The 24,233-nt window shown below is 40.3% G+C and overlaps 1 protein-coding gene across 6 annotated transcripts in view; it reads left to right on the plus strand.

Moving 5' to 3' along the window:
• Positions 1 to 24,233, plus strand: part of PACRG (parkin coregulated) — a 496,005-nt gene that overhangs the window by 331,822 nt on the left and 139,950 nt on the right. For all 6 annotated transcript variants that reach the window (XM_073337861.1, XM_073337862.1, XM_073337863.1 and 3 more), the window contains exon 5: positions 8,741 to 8,890. In XM_073337861.1, the coding sequence (XP_073193962.1) occupies positions 8,741 to 8,890 (150 nt within the window). The remainder of the gene's footprint in view (positions 1 to 8,740; positions 8,891 to 24,233) is intronic.

Consider the following 24,233-nt stretch of genomic DNA (forward strand, 5'->3'; position numbering starts at 1 on the left):
TTCTCAGGTAAGTGCCTTTGAAAAGTAGGTTTAAACTGATGAAAGTGAAGCTCAAAGCAATCAGAAGCTAATTATTAAAATACTTTAAAATAACAAAACTAACCAAATTTGTTATGTTTTGAGAGGAAAATAGAATATTGGAGAATTCAATTCAGTTCTTCAATGTCTGGGTTCTCAATATTCTATCTGGGAAAAAGGGCTCTAACCTGATCAACTTTATTAAAAACATCTAGTCTGATATCTTAAAACTAGATCTCCAAGAGGATCCACTCTGGGGTGGGGGGATGTTAGCTGCATTCCCTTGCGTACGAAGCCTATTAATACCAAAGAAGGTGACGTGAATTTTACAATATCTGACATCTGAGACTGACCCAGGAGATACAGGAGCCTCCAAAGTGCCAGACAAAAACAAAACGTCAACATAGATGACTCCAAGGTCCTTATCACCCAGATGTTGGAACTATTGCTCAAGGAAAAAGAAAAAAAAAGAGTTGAACAATGGAAAACAATTTCTAGCAGGGAATGAACAAACTGCATTACTTTTATTAGCCAAGCTGTGAGTTAATGAATAAAACAAAACCAAAAAAACCCCTATATATATATATATAGGAACAAATTTCAGCTTTACAACTCTTTGAACAAATAAATGAATACTAGATTAATGGAGAATTTGAAAATTATGAACTTGCAGCCACTGGTAATAAAGTGTAATGACTGAAAATTTTCAGTGAATTGTTTATTGCATATTGAACTCAGGGTTGGTTGTGTTGTTGTGGGGTTTTTTTTTTTTTTTTTTTTGCTTTTGTTCTTTACTAATTTTAACAAGTAGCAGTACTGGGAAATAGCCCCTAAAAAGAAACTTACAGTGCTGCTAATGTACTTTAAAAATCCAGATATATCTATTACTGTGCTTTAAAAGTAAAGGAGGAAAAATTGGGCTTATCCCTTTTAAAATCAATTATTTATCCTCTGTTTTATTTAATATTGCTTTCTCATAGTTACTGTAAACTTCAGAAAAAATGTTAATCATTTGAAGGATTCATTAAAACGTACACAGTTTTACTTACAAAATTTTCTAAAGTAAAACTAACTTAACTAGATAAGCAGCACAATCCAAAGTGTTTTACAAAGGTTAGAAAACCTGTAACATTTACATAGTTTAAGTATGGATCCATAGACTGAGGTATTTCCATTGGAAAGATTATAGGGATTCCCTTAATCTGTCTCCCTATCTATATTCTTATCACTATAGTATCTGAGTAGCTCCTTCTGAAGAAAAGTGCAGCCAAAGCACAAGTCAGACAGTCAAATAGCACTACATCCATCTTCAATTATAGGACAATACAAATCATTGTAACCCACCCCACAAACAAATGGAAAACAGTTCTTTCTTTCTTCCTAAAATTGCTGCTCAGCAGAATCCCACAATCAAATTAGTACAGTGCAGGCTTGCTGAGCAGAAAGAAGCTACCTACTATTAGGGGAATGGAGTCCTCTAAGTAGCAATTAGGAAATGGAAGTATGTCTTAACTATCAAGCAGTCAGAATAGACTGGTCATTGACTTATTTGCTTTGTTGAGAGCTGTAAGGGTCCCACCTTGGTCAGCAGATTCCAAGAACACGAGGCAATAGCTCAGGTTTCTTTCTCAATAAGAGCACTTTTGATGGCCTACATTTTCTTCAGCTCCTTGAGCAGTATATAGTGAGTCTTATCCAAACACTTTCACAGAGGCCTGGTTGTAGGCATTTTTAGATTGATGTCCTGGCTCTGTATAATGCTGCTAGCACCTCCACACATCCTTCAGTTCTTGCAAACCTCAGAAAGTATTAAGGTTCTCCAGAGTATGTGGACGCTGTGGACACACGCTTATTTCAGATACTACAGTGAATGCCTCCTTCTTTGGTTAGTGAGGAAGAATGCAGTGACAGTAATTCACAGAGAATAATTACTAGATTAAGAAATTAAACAAATATTTACCTCATCTGTTTCTAATTGATATATTGGGGCAGATACTGACCCTAATTATATTTTTATATAGTGCCAGCATAATGGAGCCCAGAGTTGGCCGAGGCGGCTATGCATACCAAGCATAAATGTTTAGTAACAAAAGTTGTATGGGCAACTTGATCTTACTTTTGCTAGTTACAAGCATTTCCCTATTTTGCATTGCAGTTTTCTAAAATTTAGAGGCCTTCAAGATTGAGTGTGTATATGCTATTCTATTCAGATTCTTATACCATACCCATCACCATAGCAATGGACATCATAAGCCAATTCTTTCTTTTGCTGCATATGTGTTGCTACCATTGAAATTAATAGGAATTTCACAAGTATAGCTCTTTTCTATTAGTGGAACTGTCTATTAGGGATGCATTCTACACTTTGTGCATATATGGAAATAAAGTTAGCATTTAAGGAGGTTATCTATGCAAATCGCAAGGATACATATGCCCGTAGTTTTTCCACGAATCTGTTTTACAGACACCTGCAGTTAGATTTAATGTAAAATATTTTTTTTTGCTACTCTGATTGCAATTCTGAGCTAGCTTATGATTCTAGGTGATGGCAGCAGAAGTGAAAATTTAGTTCTTTGAAGGCCTCTATGCATTCCCACTCAAGGGACTCAGCACCTCTAGCACTGAGCTGTGGAATTGTATAGACAAGTCACATCCGCTGGGGGGTACAGTAGCGCTTTTTCATAGGATGATATAATTGGCTCAGTCTATAGACAGGAGCATGCTCCCTGGCCCACCTCAATTCCTTCTCTGTTGAGAGCTAATGGAACTACCTTTCCTGTCTCTGAGGGTAGTTAGCCTGTTTTCTACAAATAGTTTGTTAGTTAGCTAGCTAGAACTCTTGGCCTTTGGTTACCTCTGAGATCATGTTGGGTCCTAAAACCTCTATAGGATTTAAAAGATGTGCAACATGCTCAGCTATCTACCCTGAGACAGACTCATGGGTTTGGTGCCTGGTGTGCTTGGGAAAATTGCACACCATATCCCATTGCACTATTTGCCTAATTTTTACTCCTCAGACATAAAAGAACAGGCAGCTCAGACCAGGCTACATGCACATTTGGGTTTGGTAAGCCTCCAGACCATCCTGATATTCCTGTGGAAATTTTGAGGACTACTTCTGTGGAGAGGTCTTCTGTAAAGAAGCCTAAGATGCACATAGACCAGTGATACTCAGACCTCAGTGGTTCAGGAGCCAAATTGGCAATCAACATTCCAAAGAAGAGCCACAGTAGTGTGAATGCATTGTTTCATTTGCTATAGTACTATATATTCATATTTAAACAGCGTGACACAGGAAATATTTAGTTTATATAAAATTCTCACAGCAAAAGGGATGGATCACTTGGTGATTTCCTGTTCTGTTAATTTCCTCTGAAGTACCTGGCACTGGCCATTGTCAGAAGACAGGATACTGGGCTAGATGGACCATTGGTCTGACCCAGTATGGCCATTCTTGTGTTCTTATATTCAAAATGACTCAGCAAGCATTATTATATCAACTACAATTAGTTATTAACATAGTAAAAGCATCCTGATTGGTTAATAACTTAGATTGGTTAATAGTAAAACACTGTGAGATTTAATTATCATGTGCTGCAAAGAGCTGCAGCAGACACATTAAAGAGCCACATCCAGCTCCTGAGCCTCAATCTGAGTATCACTGACCTTGACACTCCTGCCTCAGCACCTCCCTTGATGTTGGGCCTGAGGTTAGGGTTGCCAATCCTCCAGGATTGTCCTGGAGTCTCCAGGAGTTAAAGATTAATCTTTAATTAAAGATTGTCATGTGATGAAACCTCTAGGAATATGTCCAGTCAAAATTGGCAACCCTAAGATCCATCTACTCAAAAGCTAACACCTACAGCAGCTGAGCTTCCCACTCAACACTGTCCAGTACTGCAAACTCTATCTAGACAGTCCACACCAGTGCCATGATATGTATCAGCAATACTGTCAGGAGGAACAATTCCTTTGAAGCCATTAGAATTGACACTGGTTGATACCATAACCAAAAGGCATGCTTCCACATCTCTGACTCTGCTACAGGGAAAAAGGAGAAGAGGTAGCATTCCAAATCGCAAAGGGAGTCTGAGGAGAAGAAGAAGAGAGGAGGCATTCTTCTCTTTCTATCACTGGTTTCTTCGAGGACTCCTTACAGATGCCAATGCCAGCTTTGGCCCACACTCCTCCATCTGAGACACCAGTTTTTTAGACACATCACTGGTGTGTATCCCTCCAGTGCCATAAATTTCTCTTTTTTCGTGAAAACCCCATCAGAGCTATTAGCTTTGCCTCCACTTCTTGATCACACAATAGCATTTTCCACTTACTTCAATTCAAAACATTCTGGAGAAACATGGGTTTCTCTCAAAACCAGCCATTCAAGTTCTCCTGGTCAACTCAAAGGAGCCCAATCGCCTTACTTCAAAAAAGACTCTGTCAGGACAGAAAGATATTAGGAAGGATCCTCATCAATTACTCACGTTGCCCTTCATTTAGGAGTCCATTTTAGATGCTGCCAAACCCCGTTCAGCACTGACTTGGGCATCAGCATTAACACAGTTGCCAATGATCCTTGCACTGGGTGCCGAGTGTTTTCCTACATTAAAGAGTCTGGGGCCCTTAAAGGGAAAATCTTCTATTACTTTCTGAGAGGCTGGAGCAAAGCCTATTGTTTGGAGTCATAAGTATCTCCTCAGAGCTGTGCCAGTGGCCGCAGAGCTTGTAGTTGTATCTGAGGGGCTGTAAACTTCCCTCAGAGTACACTTAACTAATGTCCTCCCCTCAGCAAGTTCTTTGCAGCTGCTCTGTGCTCTTCAGCTAAAATACTAGGGAACAGATTAAGAATCATAGCCTGGTCTCTGGGACTTTCCCAGTTTGCATCTACTGCTAAAAGAAAGTCAGATTATACAAATTTTCAATTTCTTAAACAGCCTCCCTCCCCAATTCAATACCAACAGAGTACCTCAGTGGTGATACTAGTCTTCAGCTTCTTTTAAAATGGCTTCTGTAGAAAGAACACAATCCAGAAATCCCACATTGCATGTTGTCACAAGGTCCCAAACATCACTTCTGATGGATGCTCAAGAGCCATACCCCTCTCCCTCGACAGGTCAGACCTCATCCTTCTTCAATGCCTGGTGCCAGATTATTTGGATTGTTGGGTATTGGAGACCATAAATGATGGCTATATAATCCAGTTTCATACAGGCCTCCTTCATTCTCCTCTCACCTCCAAACCTCCTTTGGGGACCCCTCTTGTGGAAAAAACTCCTATTGGAGGACATAAGCTCCCTTCTTCAAAAGGGTGCTGTAGAGGAGCAATACCAAGGGAAAGGGTTTTACTCCAGATGTTTCCTAAGGCCATCCTGGACCTCAGAAACCTCAACAGATACATAAAGACTTTCAAGTTCAGGATGCTAATACTGGGGGACACCATCCCATTCCTGTTCTCAGAAAAATCACCTTTATTAGTTGGTCCTGGACTCCACTCAGGTGAGGGTCTACCTCCTGGAAGATATATTTCTGAAAATAAGAGACTTTCTGCAAACTTGCAGGGATCAACCTGTGTAAACACACTTTTCCCTAAAGCTTATAGGTCTCATGACCTCATCAATTTACATGATAACCTTTCCTTGCCTAAGAATGAGGCCCCTCTAACTTTAGGTTGTATGTCATTACAGACTCATTGTACACAGCCTGAAAAGGATTGCTTCAACAGCTACCCTTGTGTAAATTTAGAGACAATGTACTCCAGGGACTGTTGTTCAGTCTTCTATACCCTATTGTTACAATCACCACAGATGCCTCCATGCTCAGCTGGGGTGCTGATTGCCAGGACTTCTGTGTAAATGGACAGTGGAACATTTTGGAGTCCAAACTCCACATCAGTGTCCTGGAACTCAGAGTGGTGAGATAAATCCTAACAGCCTTCCACACAACATCAAATAGTACAGGTACTTACAGACAATACCATGGGCATGTATTAAATCAATAAGCCGGGAGGAGCATACTCCTGTGTATGGTGGCAAGGATACTGTAGCTATGGTTTATCCACCATCATATTTACCGTAAAGCAGTACACCAATCAAGGGAAGAGAATGTATAGGCAGAAACACTCAGCAGGAGGGTGTATGATCCGCACTAATGGTTCCTGAACCAATGACATCCTCACTTTTATTCAGGTAGGGATAACTAAATATCTGATCTCTCAGTCCTTGTCCTCAAAGGAAACCCACACAACACCTTCAAAAGATGAGCCTGGGAGCTTAAGTTCATAATTCTGCTGGACATTAAAAACCATGGACTTAATAGAGGCACTGGTTCATTACAACAATTTGTAATATAACCTACTGCCTGCTAATCCTTAATTGCCCACTTCATTTTAAGTGGTCCCTTACATGGTTTGTGAAACCCTTATGCTTTACAATGTGCCCCACCTCATATTTAGCTCAGACACTCTGGTTACTTTCCCCAGACCTGAGAAAGATATCTGAAGCTCAAAAGTTTATCCTTTCCCCAATGACTAAAGAGTTAATCCCATCACAAGAGGGTATACCTGCAATTTTAGAATATCTGTTGTACTTGAAATCACAAGCGTTAGCAGTAACTTCCCTCAAGGTTCATTTGGCTGCTAAATTGGCTTATCATAACTTGGTCAGGGATAATCCTATATTATCTCAACCCACAGTTTCATGTTTTCTAAAGGGACTAACGCCTTTCCCCGTGAGAGAACTTCTTCCTACCTAGAACTTGAATCTAGTACTTACTATGCTTATGTGTCCTCCCTATGAACCACTGACCTCGGCACCCTTAGAACATCTGTCTATCACAACAGAACTCTTAATCTCCTCTGCAAAGAGGTTTAGTGAGCTCAGTGCCTGGATGGCCATTCCATCCTATCTGGTAGTAGCTAGTAGAGAGAAAGTTGTCATGGGACCTCACCCTAGTTTTATGTCTAAAGTTATCTCATATTGTCACCTGTCACAATCTCTGTCCCTCCCCATTTTCTTCCTCAGGTCTCATGCTCAACCAGGGGAGTCTCGTGATAGAGCTTTGCAAAGTAGCAACATGGAGTTCAGTCCATGCTTTCATTAAGCACTAGTCATTGGACATGGCATTGTATACTGGTGCTTAATTTGACAGAGCAGTGCTGTAGTCCATTTGTGCCTAGAACTCCTTGCCCACCATACTCTGATGGGGGCACTGTTTGCTAATCTCCCATTAGTGGGAATGCACAGAGGCCCTAAAAGAAGAAATATAGGTTACTTACTGGTAAGTGGTGGTCTTCAAGAGTTGTTTCTGTGCATTCACACTACCCAACCACCTTCTCCTCTGCCTAGGCGTTCTTTGTGTTTCTGCACTCCTCGGGCTAGGGAGAAGGAACTGAAGTAGGCTGAGGTGTGCACTGCCTTCTATATACAGTGTCGATGATGTCATCTTACAATGAGAGCACTACTGCATCTCCCAGTGGATGTGGCTTTTGTATATAGTTCCATAGCTCAGTGCCAGAGATGTTAAATGCCATTAGTGTGAATGCCCAAAGGCAGCTCAAGAAGAACAACAATTACTAGTAAGTAACTTTGATTTTTCCCCCCAAATATATACAATTAATGTGTGATCTGCAGTTCGTGAACACTTGACAGTGTATACAGACAGTATATCAGTTATGGTAGTTTTATCTAACTGACATCTGTATCGTGAAAGGTGGTGTCATCAATTATTTTTTCAAGCTTATTTCAGAAATAAATATTTTGTTTAAAAATATTGGGCTATTTCTTGGGGGGGGGAAAGCTGTCATTTTATACTGGCTTTGCACCCCCTTTGCACAGGTGTAAACATTTACATAACATGCAGGCCAGAGGAGAATCAGACCCATTCACTTTATAGTATTATATGTGGCAGTTGCTCCCAAAATGTGGAATTTTGGGAGTAAGCAGTATAACAGGAGGAATTTTGCAAAAACAATAAATATTTTTCAAATAGAAGTCATTTTGAAATTAAAAAAAAGGGAAAGCAAACTAATTTCTCTATTATTAAAACCAAGAAGGAACTGAGACAAAAGGTATTTATGAAATGTCATCAGACTGAAAGCAAAGAGAAAATTCAGCTGCAACTACTAAAAAATCTCAAATAGGCAAGACAGAATCTTTCTTTTTTCGTATCAGAATGTGTGTCTTTTAAAAGAAGCCTACAGGGTTTTTTCCCCCCTCCCTACAAACATTTATCTCATTGTACTAGTTCTCAGAATAGCTGGAATTGTTAATTGAAATGAATAAAATGATAGCTAAGCAAATGGGTGCAAACTCACAAACAGGCTAATTGTTGCACTAGAATGTGTCTGTTGTCAACCTTCACAGGTTGTCTTGCAGTTCCATTGGCCCCAGTGGTACTTACTGAGGATTTCTTTTTATTATTTATTTATTTGGACCAGACTAGTAACACAGGCAGCATGAGAGAATAATGAGCTGCATTCTTGGGGTTATGAGGACTCAGTATAAATTGTGGGAACAAATAACAATCAGACAAGGCAGGGTTTTATAACATCGAGGCCACAATCCATCTCTGGGATCTTTCGGAGCTGAGCTAATAAAGGCCCACTTACAATCCCCAACAAAGTATAGTTTAATTAAATTTGCCCATTAGAGGACTTCTCCCCCTCCCTTTTACATTCTAAAAATTAATTCTTCTGTTTCTGCCTGTCTTTCTTTCTACATCACAGATGCACTGAACCTTCGTAACCGACAGGTCATCTGCATCACGCTCAAAGTCCTCCAGCACCTGGTGGTGTCAGCTGACATGGTGGGGGAAGCCTTGGTGCCCTATTATCGTCAAATCCTCCCCATCCTAAACATCTTTAAGAATATGAATGGTGAGTTATCCTACTAGTCACTGTGTCTTTGAACCCTAAGGCAAAATGGGGCTTGAGGCAGGGTTAATTAACAATGTCATTAGGATTTATTACTGCATATAAACCCAGATCCATTTGGAGCTCTAAATAATGTAACCCCCACTGCTATTCCCTAGGGATGCAGTAAAATTAACAATTTCATTTATTACTCCTTGCACGTACAGCTTATTTAACACAGTACAAAAGCACTGAAGCAGTTCTGTAATCTTCCAATAATTAAATTGTAAAGTTTTGTAATAGTCTTTTCACTACATTAAGAGATTGCAAAGGTTTTTTCTTTTCTTTTCAGCATGGTAATTTTAAGTTCACAATTTTAATTCTGTCCTGGGTTCTCCTCACCAGTAAAGTTCATTCTTACCCATTATTGCTTTTTGGTTTAGGAGAGAATAAAAAGAAAATTATTAACCAGTTTAGTCAATTTGACAGACAAGAAAAATTATCTCTAGCAAAGCAGTGAAGTTTGGAGTTATTTTTGCACAGTTAACAGGTTTTACTATGGAAGAAATTTAGAACCACTTCATGTGCCACACTCTTGAGTAAGTTGTTTTCTTTGTAGTTCAAAATTCCATGGCCAGTTTTGTTGTTGTTTTTTAAACAACTACAACAAGTACTGCATGGAGTATTATTACACCATTCTCACAAACCTGAACCAAACTATCTCCAAAGTGTCTTGTTCCTGTAGTAAATCTCTTGGCATATTATGTGTTCAATCACTTACTAAGTTATTGACTTCGAAGTTTTATGCTATTCACATGCAATACTGTAGGTTAAAATAAGTTAATTGCTAACAACCATGCTAATAAAGGTTATAATGTAGGCAGGGTGTCTATGAAACTCATGTTTCAGAGGAACAGCCGTGTTAGTCTGTATTCGCAAAAAGAAAAGGAGTACTTGTGGCACCTTAGAGACTAACCAATTTATTTGAGCATGAGCTTTCGTGAGCTACAGCTCACTTCATCAGATGTTTACCGTGGAAACTGCAGCAGACTGCTGCAGTTTCCACGGTAAACATCTGATGAAGTGAGCTGTAGCTCACGAAAGCTCATGCTCAAATAAATTGGTTAGTCTCTAAGGTGCCACAAGTACTCCTTTTCTTTTTATGAAACTCATGTTATTTCAGTGTTTAGCCACTGCGCTACCTCCTGGGTTTTGGTTTTGTTCTTTATTAACTTTTTATTAAGACAAAGTTACAATAAAATGTTAACATACTATATCGTACATTATTTATTTGGGATCAACATAATATTCAAAGTACCTGGCTAAAGATTCCAGTTTGCTGGCTGGAAAACCCTGGTTCTCTGTGTATGCTAAAAAAGGATGACCAGATTTCTAAATACTGGTCTTCTTTTTGGCGCTTCTCTTGTGTATTGGATGTGAAAATTTGCCCATTACAAGGACATTCCATATTTTTTATATAACAGGAGGAGGAGTCAAATTTTTCCAATAATGTGCAGTATAGAGTCTAGTTACTAAGAATAAAAAATAAATTAATTTGTTTGGTTTTAAATGTAGATCCTTTACTGGAGCATTAAGTAAGAAGGTCAGGGGATCACTAGAAAGCCAGCATTTAGTCATAAAATGAATCTCTAATAATTTCCTCCCAAAACCAGCTAATTCCCGAACACAACCACCCTATGTAAATATGTTCCTTTTTCCTGCAACCCTTCCAACTGAGCACCTCCCCAGTAGCAAAAATATTATGCACCTTAACTGGAGTCAAATACCGTCTATACCAGTGGTGGGCAGCCTGTGGCTCATCAAGGTAATCTGCTGGCACTCTGCGAGACAGTTCGTTTTCATTGACAGACCGTCTGCAGGCATGGCCGCCCGCAGCTCCCGGTGGCCTCAGTTCAACATTCCTGGCCAAAGGGAGCTGGGGGAAGTGTCAGCCAGCATGTCTCTGCAGCCTGCGCCGCTTCCCCCAACTCCCATGGACCAGGAGCGGCAAACTGCGGCCACTGGGAGCTGTGGGCAGCCGTGCCTGTGGATGGTTGGTCAATGTAAACAAACTGTCTCGCAGCCTGCCAGTGGATTACCCTGATAGGCTGCAAGTTGCCCACCACTGATCTATACAATACATTTTCTTATTTATTTATTAACTCTTTTTGAGAAATGCAAAAATATCTGTCCAGAGACTCTAATGGGGTTTAGACTTCTAGGTTCCTTTAAAAACTGTATGTAAAGGACATTGAATTAAACAGCGAACATGTTCTAATAAACTGTAGACCGTGTACCATGTATAAGGCTATGTTTTAGTCATGGGTATTTTTAGTAAAAGTCATGGACAGGTCACAGGCAGTAAACAAAAATTCACAGCCCATGACCTGTACTATATACCCCTGACTAAATCTTGCAGGGCGGGAGCGACCCAGGAAGTGCCATGGGTGCTGAGGCAGGGGAGGCGGTAGCGCACGGTCCTGGACCCCTGCTCATGCTACAGGGGGGACTGTTGGCAAGGGTCCCTATCTGGCTCCACTCCTCCCCAGAAGCAGCGACATCCCCCATCATCTTCTCCTCAGCAGAGGCACGGTCAGGCAGCTCTGCATGCTGCCTCCGCCCCAAGCACCGGCTCCGCAGCTTCCATTGGCGGAGAACCATGCCCAGTGGGAGCTGTGGAGGCGATACCTTCAGATGGAGGCAGAACGCAGAGCTGCCTGGCCATGCCTCCACCAGGAGCTGAGGGATGTCGCCGCTTCCGGGGAGCCGCCATGAGGTAAGTGCTACCCAGATCCTTTACCCCCAGCCCTGAGTCCCCTCCTTCACCTAAACTCCTGCTGGGAGGAGTGAGGGGGTAGCCTGAGACTGCCCCAGCTGTGGCGGATGCGGCTGGCACGGGGGCAGCTCGATCTGCTCAGGCAGCCCCCGGGCCAGCTGCACCAGACACTTCAGAAGTCACGGCAGTCCCAGAAAATCACAGAATCAGTGATCTCCATGACGAACTTGCAGCCTTAACCATGTATATGAGTGGAATGGAAGAGAACTGTCAAAGTTGGGGAGTTGTAGGATGTAGGGCTGTGATTAAAAAAAATAAATATATGGTTAAACCTCTGCATCCGTGTGGAGCCCCATAAACTCCAGTTGGGTTTATCACAGACAGAAGGGTCCAACTTAGTGGGTCCAATTGCAGGATCTGGGGCCAAATACAACCCATCAAAAGGAACTATATCATTTAAATGGTAAGTGATTTATCTGCTGAGCCCCATTTTCCAAATTTTAGCCTGAGGCAGGCTGTGAGCAATCCTGGTTCCCTTGCTGCTATTGTGTCAGATGAATGGTAGGGAAGGCTCATGTCTGCTACTGGCACTACATAGACATAAAGTTGCACACAACTGGTTAGATCACACTTGCTATACAAAAACCAACCAACTCAATAAAAATCAAACAGGTTTTCAACCATTTGTCTGACATCTTATTGTGTGGATTTGTATCTGATATCCAATTAAACATAAGACTTCATATTTGTTGTTCAGAAACTAAAAAAATTCCCCCCAAAGCCACCCCTGGATTCATCATTCTAAACAGTCAAAAAGAATAGCCCTAAATTCTATTTACTATGTTATGTTGCTGTTGAAGTTGAATAGGGCAAGAGTAACATGATTGTTTGTGACAATGTGAGCATTTTAGTTTTGTGCATTCTAATTTTAATTAAATAATTATGTAACCGTGTTTTTACACTCCATATCAATTGAAAACTGTAACTAAGCATAGTGATTCAGTATCTGGACTTGGTTTTCAAACAGAGATCTATGGAAGAAACCAGTCACAATGAACTGTGACTACACAAAAAAAGCTAAGAGTTTGCCTTTCTTGTAAATCTTGTTGCCCTAAAGGCTGTTTAGGTCAGGACAGAGATGGGGAGCGCAGTGAAAGAGAGTAAAGCAGTTAACATCAACATATTTATCTAAGACTTCGACTTACTTTCTAGGCAGAGGATGGGGGGAAGAGATCTCACCGCTCTGAGATCTTGGGCTTCTTTGCCCTTCCTTCCAGCTTCCTCCTTTCCCTTCCTGTCTCCCTTTTAACCATCCCCAGCTGACTAGCTGAATCCCCTTGTTAACTGGTTAATCACCCAGTCCGTACTCAGTTATCTCCCCAGTTTGGCCAGTGCAGGGCAGCTTACAGAGTACAGAGTGGTGAGTCAGCCTTAGACTCCTCCCACTTTGTCACAGGCCCATCGTTCTTTTCTGTCCCCATCCTCTTTTCCCAGGCATATTCAACAGGAGACAGTTCTAAATGAACACTCAAATGCCACTAAGTCTTCAGGCAGAAAGGGGAGTGCACTCATTAGCAAGCACAGCACTTTCTCAAAAAGAAAAGGAGTACTTGTGGCACCTTAGAGACTAACCAATTTATTTGAGCATGAGCTTTCGTGAGCTACAGCTCAGCTCACGAAAGCTCATGCTCAAATAAATTGGTTAGTCTCTAAGGTGCCACAAGTACTCCTTTTCTTTTTGCGAATACAGACTAACATGGCTGTTACTCTGAGCACTTTCTCATTCACTTCACTCTGCTGAAGCTCTGCTGCTGAATTGGTCAACCACAGCTCTGGGTCTGAATATGGTTTTGCAACTCCAACATCAAGGATAATATTTTGATATTTATCCAAACATAGTATTTGCTGGCACTCAAGGTATTCTGAAAATATACAAAACACATCTCCAATCTCTACCCTACTCAGATATCATGCACTATTTTTCTGTAAATGTTTATTTTAGTCTTGGAGCAATCTGACCAAAGAAAAGACAAAACAAGTAAGAGTTTTCCCCAGGAGGATTATTTTGCTAATATTAGCCTCAGTACATACACTTGCCAAAGAGCTTCAAATGTTAGTGGCACTTTTCACATGATTCTAATTATTTTTTTCAACATTTCCATAAAATCTTGTTTTCAGCTGTTTCTGATGCAGCCATAGATATTTTCTCTAGGCTGAAATTTTACTCTACCATATAAGTACTCAGTACATTTTACTCTACCATATAAGTACTCAGTACAACTTATTGTAAATTATAAGAATTTATTTTTCCAAGTGGCATTTTGCAGGTTAAATGTCTTTCGGTATTTGAAAACAAACTAAAAGCAATTGAAAATTGTAGTTATTTATTCTATTCAGTGCCTTGAGACAAAATTCTGACAAAAAACCACTCTAATTTTTAAATAATTGGAGAATAAGGGTTTTTAGCAACAAAATATAGTGTCTGATTCAGCTGTTGGATCCTTGGCACACAGTGGGCCTGATTCTGGTCTCTAATACTACTTCATGCTGAGGTAAATTATTTGTCTTCAACCGGGATTTATAATGGCACATAATAAGTGACACTAGAATCAGGTTCAGCATCTCTGATGACTTGGGACTATTATTATTTCTTTCCAGGAAGACCTGTATGGAAAGTAAATAAAAATTCAGAGTTGGAACTTGTAGTGGACCACTTTAAGTCTCAGAGAAAACATTTGCAGGTTGTGGAGAAGGCATTGGTACAGTCTGCTGCTTGTCCTTCCCAGAGAATTTTTAGAGAGACAACGTGGGTGAGATAATATCTTTTATTGGACCAACTTCTGTTGTTGAGAGAGACAAGCTTTTGAGCCACAGAGAGCTCTTCTTCAGGTCTGACAGGTTTCAGAGTAGCAGCCGTGTCAGTCTGTATTCACAAAAAGAAAAGGAGGACTTGTGGCACCTTAGAGACTAACCAATTTATTTGAGCATAAGCTTTCGTGAGCTACAGCTCACTTCATCGGATGCATTCAGTAGAAAATACAGTGGGGAGATTTATATACATAGAGAACATGAAATAATAACACTGTAAGGAGAAAAAAGAAAAGGAGTACTTGTGGCACCTTAGAGACTAACCAATTTATTAGAGCAGGAAGTGAGCTGTAGCTCACGAAAGCTTATGCTCTAATAAATTGGTTAGTCTCTAAGGAGCCACAAGTACTCCTTTTCTTTTTGCGAATACAGACTAACACGGCTGTTACTCTGAAACTGTAAGGAGAGTGATCACTTAAGGTAAGCTATTACCAGCTGGAGAGCGGGGCGGGAGGAACCTTTTGTAGTGATAATCAAGGTGGGCCATTGGTCGGAATATGAACAAGAGGCTGCTAGGCAGCTCTCCAACACCACTTTCTACAAGCCATTACCCTCTGATTCCACTGAGGGTTACCAAAAGAAACTACACCATTTGCTCAAGAAACTCCCTGAAAAAGCACAAGAACAAATCTGCACAGACACACCCCTGGAACTCTGACCTGGGGTATTCTATCTGCTACCCAAGATCCATAAACCTGGAAATCCTGGATGCTCCATCATCTCAGGCATTGGCACCCTGACAGCAGGATTGTCTGGCTATGTAGACTCCCTCCTCAGGCCCTACCCTACCAGCACTCCCAGCTATCTTCAAGACACCACTGGCTTCCTGAGGAAACTACAATCCATCGGTGATCTTCCTGAAAACACCATCCTGGCCACTATGGATGTAGAAGCCCTCTACACCAACATTCCACACAAAGATGGACTACAAGCTGTCAGGAACATCCCCGATAATGTCACGGCAAACCTGGTGGCTGAACTTTGTGACTTTGTCCTCACCCATAACTATTTCACATTTGGGAACAATGTATACTTTCAAATCAGCGGCACTGCTATGGGTACCTGCATGGCCCCACAGTATGCCAACATTTTTATGGCTGACTTAGAACAACGCTTCCTCAGCTCTCGTCCCCTAATGCCCCTACTCTACTTGCACTACATTGATGACATCTTCATCCTCTGGATCCATGGAAAAGAAGCCCTTGAAATCATGGTGGAATTCCTCAACAATTTCCATCCCACCATCGACCTCAGCCTGGACCAGTCCACACAAGAGATCCACTTCCTGGACACTATGGTGCTAATAAGCAATGGTCACATAAACACCACCCTATACCGGAAACCTACTGACTGCTATTCCTACCTACCTGCCTCCAGCTTTCATCCAGACCACACCACACGATCCATTGTCTACAGCCAAGCTCTACAATACAACCGCATTTGCTCCAACCCCTCAGACAGAGACAAACACCTACAAGATCTCTATCAAGCATTCTTACAACTACAATACCCACCTGCTGAAGTAAAGAAACAGATTGACAGAGCCAGAAGAGTACCCAGAAGTCACCGACTACAGGACAGGCCCAACAAAGAAAATAACAGAACGCCACTAGCCATCACCTTCAGCCCCCCCCACTAAATCCTCTCCAACGCATCATCAAGGATCTACAAGCTATCCTGAAGGACGACCCATCACTCTCACAGATCTTGGGAGACAGGCCAGTCCTTGCTTACAGACAGTCCCCCAACCTGAAGCAACCACACACCACACAACAGAACCACTAACCCAGGAACCTATCCTTGCAACAAAGCCCGTTGCCAACTGTGTCCACATATCCATTCAGGGGACACCATCACAGGGCCTAATCACATCAGCCACACTATCAAAGGCTCGTTCACCGGCACATCTACCAATGTGATATATGCTATCATGTGCCAGCAATGCCTCTCTGCCATGTACATTGGTCAAACTGGACAGTCTCTACGTAAAAGAATAAATGGACACAAATCAGATGTCAAGAATTATAACATTCAAAAACCAGTTGGAGAACACTTCAATCTCTTTGGTCATTCGATTACAGACCTAAAAGTGGCAATTCTTCAACAAAAAACTTCAAGAACAGACTCCAACGAGAGATTGCTGAATTTGAATTAATTTGCAAACTGGATACAATTAACTTAGGCTTGAATAGAGACTGGGAGTGGATGGGTCATTACACAAAGTAAAACTATTTCCCCATGTTTATTCCCCACCCCCCACCTTTCCTCACACGTTCTTGTCAACTGATGGAAATGGCCCACCTTTATTATCACTACAAAAGGTTTCCCCCCCCAACCCTCCTGCTGGTAATAGCTCACCTTACCTGATCTCTCTGGTTACAGTGTGTATGGTAACACCCATTGTTTCATGTTATCTGTGTATATAAATCTCCTACTGTATTTCCCACTGAATGCATCCGATGAAGTGAGCTGTACCTCACGAAAGCTTATGCTCAAATAAATTTGTTAGTCTCTAAGGTGCCACAAGTACTCCCTTTCTTTCTTCAGGTCTGAGACAAGTATTCCAAGCATCACATCAGAGTACCTAGGGATGTGGTAGAATCTCCTTCCTTAGAAGTTTTTAAGGTCAGACTTGACAAAGCCCTGGCTGGGATGATTTAATTGGGGATTGGTCCTTTGAGCAGGGGGTTGGACTAGATGACCTCCTGAGGTCCCTTCTAACCCTGATATTCTATGATTCTATGATTCTACCTTTCTAGACCTGAAGAAGAACATTGAGTGGCTTGAAAGCTTGTCTCTCTCACTAACAGAAGTGGGTCCAATAAAAGATATTACCTTCCCCACCTTGTCTCTCTAATATCCTGGTACCAACATAGTTAAAACTACACTGCATATGGAGAATTTTTGACATTTCCATCATGTTTATGCTCATCTGTGCTCATGCAGGCAGCACTACCATTATTTTGTCAATATGGTTCTTTTTGTAAATTCTCAGGGTGTAAAATCAGTGTCTTTTATTTATCTAATGATGTGCCTGAACACCGTCTTTAAAAAATGAGTAGCTCCAAATGGTTTCTAACAAAAATGAGCAGAATTACTGAAGTGCTGAGCATTTTTGTATGGTGTCATCATTTCCAAGGGGATTTTGTCATAGAAGGACCACAGACATTTGAAAGAAAGGTCTAGGCATGTGGTCCTAAAGACTCACATCTGTACCTGAAAGTAATTAAAAGAGGTGTGGGGGTTTATGTGTCTTGGAGTGGGGAGGGGGTGTTCAGCTCTTTACATGGAAACTCATCAGTGCCTATTGATGTCTCTATATAATGTCTCTCAATGAAATACGTTGCTCCATTAATTTTGTAGTTTCCTCTATGAAAGAAATAATCTTGATCTTATTAGCTGATTTTTCCATAATTTTTATAACAGTCTTTGAGAGAACACATCACAATGGAGATTGCTATTGAACAATAATATAAGGTATGCCAAATATATTTTATGACTAGAGTTTGTTGGTTGCAAAGCAGACGTAGTTCAGATCTGAGAGTGAAACATGTTCTATACTTTGGATTTCCACAGTTATACAAGTGCAGAAGAGATTATATGGCTTAGCACTGGGTGAATACCACAAATAGTATTCCGTGACTATTTATTGAAATTTTTCAGTGAATTCACTTCAGCTGTGTTTGTGCCTTCTTTGTTTTCACTCTTCATAGATATGGTGAATGACTTCACTGTTAAGAATATTTGCGGAAATTGAATTTTAAACAAATATTGGTGCTATTCATGGAAGATGAATTTTAAATTTGTAAACATAAATGTTCACACTGAAAACTTATCCGAAGTCTTACACTCATTCAGTTAGGGAACAGGTCATGTAATATATTTCTATCTGTCAATAAAACAATCAACACACTCTGAATGAAAAATATCAAATATACTCATAATGAATTGCTTGCACACAATCTGCAAACCAAAAATTATGTGCCAAATTTATTCAGTAAATAATTTCAAATGAAAGACAGAACTGCTAGCTGTTCTCAAGGCTAAATTAATCAACTACACTTTTTATCCAGCTCTAAGACTCATCAATATTTCCTGTAGTTTGTTAAGAATTATGATTAATTAATTAATCTCTTTAAATGTGGTGTCCATTGAATGACATTTGACAGGTGTGAGGATGTGCTGCCTCCTCAGGTATAAAAGACAAGGGAAGCATAAGGAGCTAAAAATACATACCACCTTGTAAAGGAGGGCACAATTGCCACCCTAAAGGATGCAGTTACTTCTGACTTCCAGGTTTAAAGGACCAGCCACTAAAATAGTGTAATTAGCCCCACCTATTGGAGTCATTGATGTGCTATGATTCACCCATTTCTTTCATGTACTCGGTAGTGTACCAGATATACCTCAACTTAGGAGCAAGCACCAAAGCAAGTTGCCTCTGGCCCAGTAGGCTCTACTACCCAGTGATTTCCCAATATGCACTCTCAAGCAAAAGGAGTCTTTACTAGGGTTGGCAGAAATGAAAGACTGCAAATACCGTAGGCAGTATGACTTGACCATCTACAACAGAAAATAGACATAGACATTCCTAACTCAGCCAGGTCAGTAGGGGACAATCCAAAAGAAGGAAGTACTGGAGTAACCATGAGTACAGCTTCTAGTCCACAATTCCTTAAAAAGTGCATTTAAGTACTGGTCCTCATGTCCTGCTATCCAGAGCTCAGTTCCATAGTCATGGTGTTGTTGGAGGGTTTCTCTGCATTGTCTTACATTGTGCGGATGAACAATTGCCTAATGCCTCTTGTAGGCAGGTGCCCTTATGTCCTTCTGCTACTAGTCTCCTCTCACTGGCTGCTTCCCATCTTGGATTGTGACTCTTCACCCAACCTCACTTCCAGCTCTCAGGCTGCCTGTTACCTGGTCTTCATTGTGCAGCTGGCTCCCAACCTGCTGCCTCCATCTTGCTGCTCCACACAGAAAACTCTAGCTGTCTCCCCAAGCCTAATCCTCTCTTTGTCTCCTCCTTTTTCTGTTCAATAGGCATCAAAGAACCCTCTGCCTGTTGTCTGCTGAACTAGTTCTTGCTCCTCCCAGAATGACCAGTAGCCCAGTTCTCTCCAATCAACTCATTCTTGAGAGAATGTTCTTTGTAATGAGATTCCCTGGGAAAGGATCCTATAAGAGAATGAACCCAAAAGCAGTGGTAATCAGGCAGCCACTGAGAAGGTAGCACTTAAGGAAGAGTTTGAAATCCAAATTGCCTGAGGGCCAGAGATCTCGATAAAAGATATTTTGAGGTCTCTAGAACTATGACTTTATAACATTCTTCACAGAATTATCCAGTATTCATTTACACTTTCATTATTGGGCAAGTTTTCTGAGATACTTGCCCAATTTCCAAATGTGTATATTTATTCTAGAAAACTTTGAGAATTGTCAGCTGTGTAAGGTTGTCTGGAATTAGTTGGTTTGGCAGATTGTAACGTTCCAGGAAAACATTAGTTAGTCAAGAGATAATACTATTCGCAGTTGGATGGATGGACAATGCTATTACTTGCAAATACATAATCAGGAAACATGCTCTGCACTTGAGAATCTGTTTCTCCAACAAGCAACTTCACGCTTTATTCCCTGCCAACTTCTTCACGGAATATCCTCACTGAATTAATCTGAAAGTCACTACCCTCTCCTCCTATAAATCCTTATTCTAGGCTCACTTCTACTGTGATACTTACTGTAAATTGCCACCTGATGATAGCTGGTTGGATGGTCAGTAGGAATTATTGTTGTATCTCTGGTTTGTTTCATATAGAAAAAGAAACAAATCTGATTTCAAACTTGCCAATTGTTTGTAAAAACATATTCCTCTCACTGGTTTCAGAGTAGCAGCCTTGTTAGTCTGTATCCACAAAAAGAAAAGGAGTACTTGTGGCACCTTAGAAACTAACAAATTTATTTGAGCATAAGCTTTTGTGAGGTACAGCTCACTTCATCCGATGCATTCAGTGGAAAATACAGTAGGAGATTTATATACACAGAGAACATGAAACAATGGGTGTTACCATGCACACTGTAACCAGAGTGATCAGGTAAGGTGAGCCAGGGCAGGGCGGGAAACTATTGTAGTGATAACCAAGGTGAGCCATTTCCAGCAGTTGACAAGAACGGGGGGGGGGGGGGAATAAACATGGGGAAATAGTTTTACTTTTTGTAATGACCCATCCACTCCCAGTCTTTATTCAAGCCTAAGTTAATTGTATCCAGTTTGCAAATTAATTCCAATTCAGCAGTCTCTCATTGGAGTCTGTTTTTGAAGTTTTTTTGTTGAAGAATTGCCACTTTTAGGTCTGTAATCAAGTGACCAAAGAGATTGAAGTGTTCTCCAACTGGTTTTTGAATGTTATAATTCTTGACGTCTGATTTGTGTCCATTTATTCTTTTACGCCCCTACTCCTTCTCTTTATTTGTTACATCTGTGTTTGCATCTTGTCTCAAGTTATATTGTAAGAAGTTTAGGACAGGGACTGCCTCTTACTTTGTGGTTTATACAATGCCGAACACAATGGGACCCCACATTGGTGTCTCTGGGTGCTATTGTAATAACTCATAACAAATGTAATTAAAAAGACCGAGTAAAGAACTAGACGCTGGTGTGGGAAAAGTACAGTAGGTTTAAAAAGTGAACATGCTGTGTTTGATGTGAATATCAAAATCTGCAGAGTTAGAAATGTCACCCATAAACTAAACTGTCAATGTTGTTCTTCTAAAAAGCATTGGTAACATACTCATGCAAAAAGTTCTGTTGGTCTTGTACCACAGATACTGCTCCTAAAAGCTTCCAGAGTACATTCCTGAAAGAATAAAATTTGATTGCAGTGTGCATATGTGTCAGTCTTAAAGGCTTAATGTCTCTAGGTGAACTGCATGATCTATTGTGTAGGTATTAGCAAATGACAGAGTCTGCACTGTATGTATACTATGAGCAACTGAAAAACAGTTACAATGAAAACAGGATAGAGGTTAAGGTTCAATCTTCTTAAGGCCTGGACAGTTCTCTGTGGAATTACTTTATAAGAAACCAAAAAACAAGAGAACTCAACATCCAACTGCCTTGTTATCTTTCTTTCAGTCCTAAAATTATTTTGAACGTTTATGGACGCTCAGAGTAAATTTGAAGTACTCTTTTGTTCAGGTGAAGCAATTGTAATCACAGACGCAGTACAAAATGCACATAACTTCTCCTTATAATATTGCTAGTTTTAATGATGCTGCTTTATTGGCTTGCTTGCTTTTAATATTTCTCTGTTGTACATAATGAGAACCCAATGGTTATTCTTCCAGGTCATGAACAGAAAAGTAATGACAATGACTTAGGCCTATTATGAACCTTATAACACCATTTAAAATCTCTTTTTCATTTAAATACAGTACTTAAATATGGCATGTTTTTATTAGGTTTATTTCAGGGTTTTTTTTTCTTTTCTTTTCCTTTTTTTGGGGTGGGGGGGGAACATTGCATACTATAAAATCTGTTTTCTTTTTTGTATCATGAAACCTTTGCTGTGCATCTCCTCTTCTAAATTGTTTCATAGACCTATAAGATGTCTTAGATAAATATAATTTAAGAACAAATAGAATAAAGTTTGTGCTTTTGTGACAGCACTGAAGAGAAATAAAAAGAATAAAAAGGAATCTTCAAAGCTTGATATAAATTATGATTGTATACAGTGTTGTATTTATATCAGAATGAACACTGGAAGCAGAAGTTTGATAAGAGTTAGACAATTATATACAGAAAATTTCTTTTATATAATGTAGTCAGGTAAATAAACATTTCTTTGATCTACTTTAACAACTATTATATGTTGTCAAATCAAAGCAGTCTAACAGCTGTGCTACATCGATTCATATGCATTATAAAGCAAAAATGTTTTCATGTCATCAGTTTATATTATTCAGTAGTGATCAATAACAGCATATGAAAAACTCTGTAGATTAAATCATGTAAAATGTTTTGAAAACAAAACAGCACCAACCTTAACAATATTCAGAGAAAGAGAGACAGGTTTTAAAAACAATAATTTAAACTAAATCGTCAAAATTATATGTGTAGATTTATATCTTACCCCACATATTTTGGTCACATTTAAAAGGCTTCTTCAGGCAGATTCCTGTTTTTCCTTTTTTCCTAATAAACACTATGCACATCTGATCTATGGTACTGTATAATTTAAAGTAGTAATAATTATAATTTCTTTAAAGATTCCATCAGCACTGAATTCCCACTTACATTTCCAGAATGAGATGGACAGGAAACTTGCCTCACCCTTAGAATTTTGACTTTCTGAGGCACTGGTGGGAGCCCCACATCCCACCCCTCAGTTATACACCATGAGATGATCCCCCTACACTAGTGTGATCCTTCAATGGGCAGCTTCACTAATTTAGGACCAGTTTCTATTGGTGCAGGGCAGCTGAGGATTGGAGACTAAGTTTCTATGGGCTTCAACACAAGCTATCTGACACTATAGCTAACTTTTAACACTCAATGTGACCTTTTATCAACCTCCTCCTACCTAGTCAGTCCGACACCCCTTGCCCCCCTTTCTTACCCCTTAATCTCAGGAAACATGATCCAGAATTCCTGAAGTAGCTGAACTGTTAGGTAAGGTATTAAACCACCAGAGCAACTATGCTTGAGATGCATGCCTGGGACACCAGTCTGCTTTGAGGGGCTTCCAGTGCCCTTCTTTGAGAGGTACTTCGCATATTTAGTTCACTAGATTGCACAGAACATGATGGACTTCACACAGTAGGAGGAAGAATCAGAACTTCAAAGGAGTATTAAATCCCAGACGCAATAGATTGTGCCTAAAGGTGGTCAGTACTCTGTGCATAAGGGCTGGAAGTATTTCCAGAAGTGCTTATGAATTCAGGAAGCAGCAATGCTCTTCGAAGTGCCTCATGCGCATTACTGGAAGGCAGCAAGTTATCCCTGCACATGAGTGACTATGCTCTGAAGAAAAACCTCATGCCCAAAATATTTCAACTACTTCTTCCACCAGGAAATGCTAAAAACACTTGGCATTGAGAATGTCAACTCTATTCAGGAATATCTTACAGTATTGTCAAACCAAGTGTTCAAAGATCACGTGTCAGGCTCCAAAATTTTGAGATTTAAAAAAATAGATTTGGGGTTCTTTCTATTTGCCTTCTGAGTTTTGAGCTTTTAGCAAAAAGAAAAGGAGTACTTGTGGCACCTTAGAGACTAACAAATTTATTTGAGCATAAGCTTTCGTGAGCTACAGCTCACTTCATCGGATGAATCATATCAGTGAGCTGTAGCTCATGAAAGCTTATGCTCAAATAAATTTGTTAGTCTCTAGAGTGCCATAAGTACTCCTTTTCTTTTTGCGAATACAGACTAACATGGCTGCTACTCTGAAACTTGAATTTTTAGGATACACTCACAGCATGTTTTCAGCAACCATGAGGACGAACCAACTTTTCTGCAACCATGAGGACTAGAAACTCTTTTCTTTCATTGTAATAAAAGCCCATAGGAGCTCCAACCCTTCTTCTTTCCCCCCACCCCACCCCGTTCTGTTCCTTTAACCAGAACCTCCTTTTAAAATCCTTTACCAGGCCATTTATCTGGTCACTGGATGCTTTCCCTATGGAGTACCTGCACTGGACATCTGCCACAAGGAGGTGCCAGCA

The sequence above is a fragment of the Lepidochelys kempii genome, chromosome 3 (assembly GCF_965140265.1).
Source record: "Lepidochelys kempii isolate rLepKem1 chromosome 3, rLepKem1.hap2, whole genome shotgun sequence".
In the NCBI taxonomy this organism is placed as follows: Eukaryota; Metazoa; Chordata; order Testudines; family Cheloniidae; genus Lepidochelys; species Lepidochelys kempii.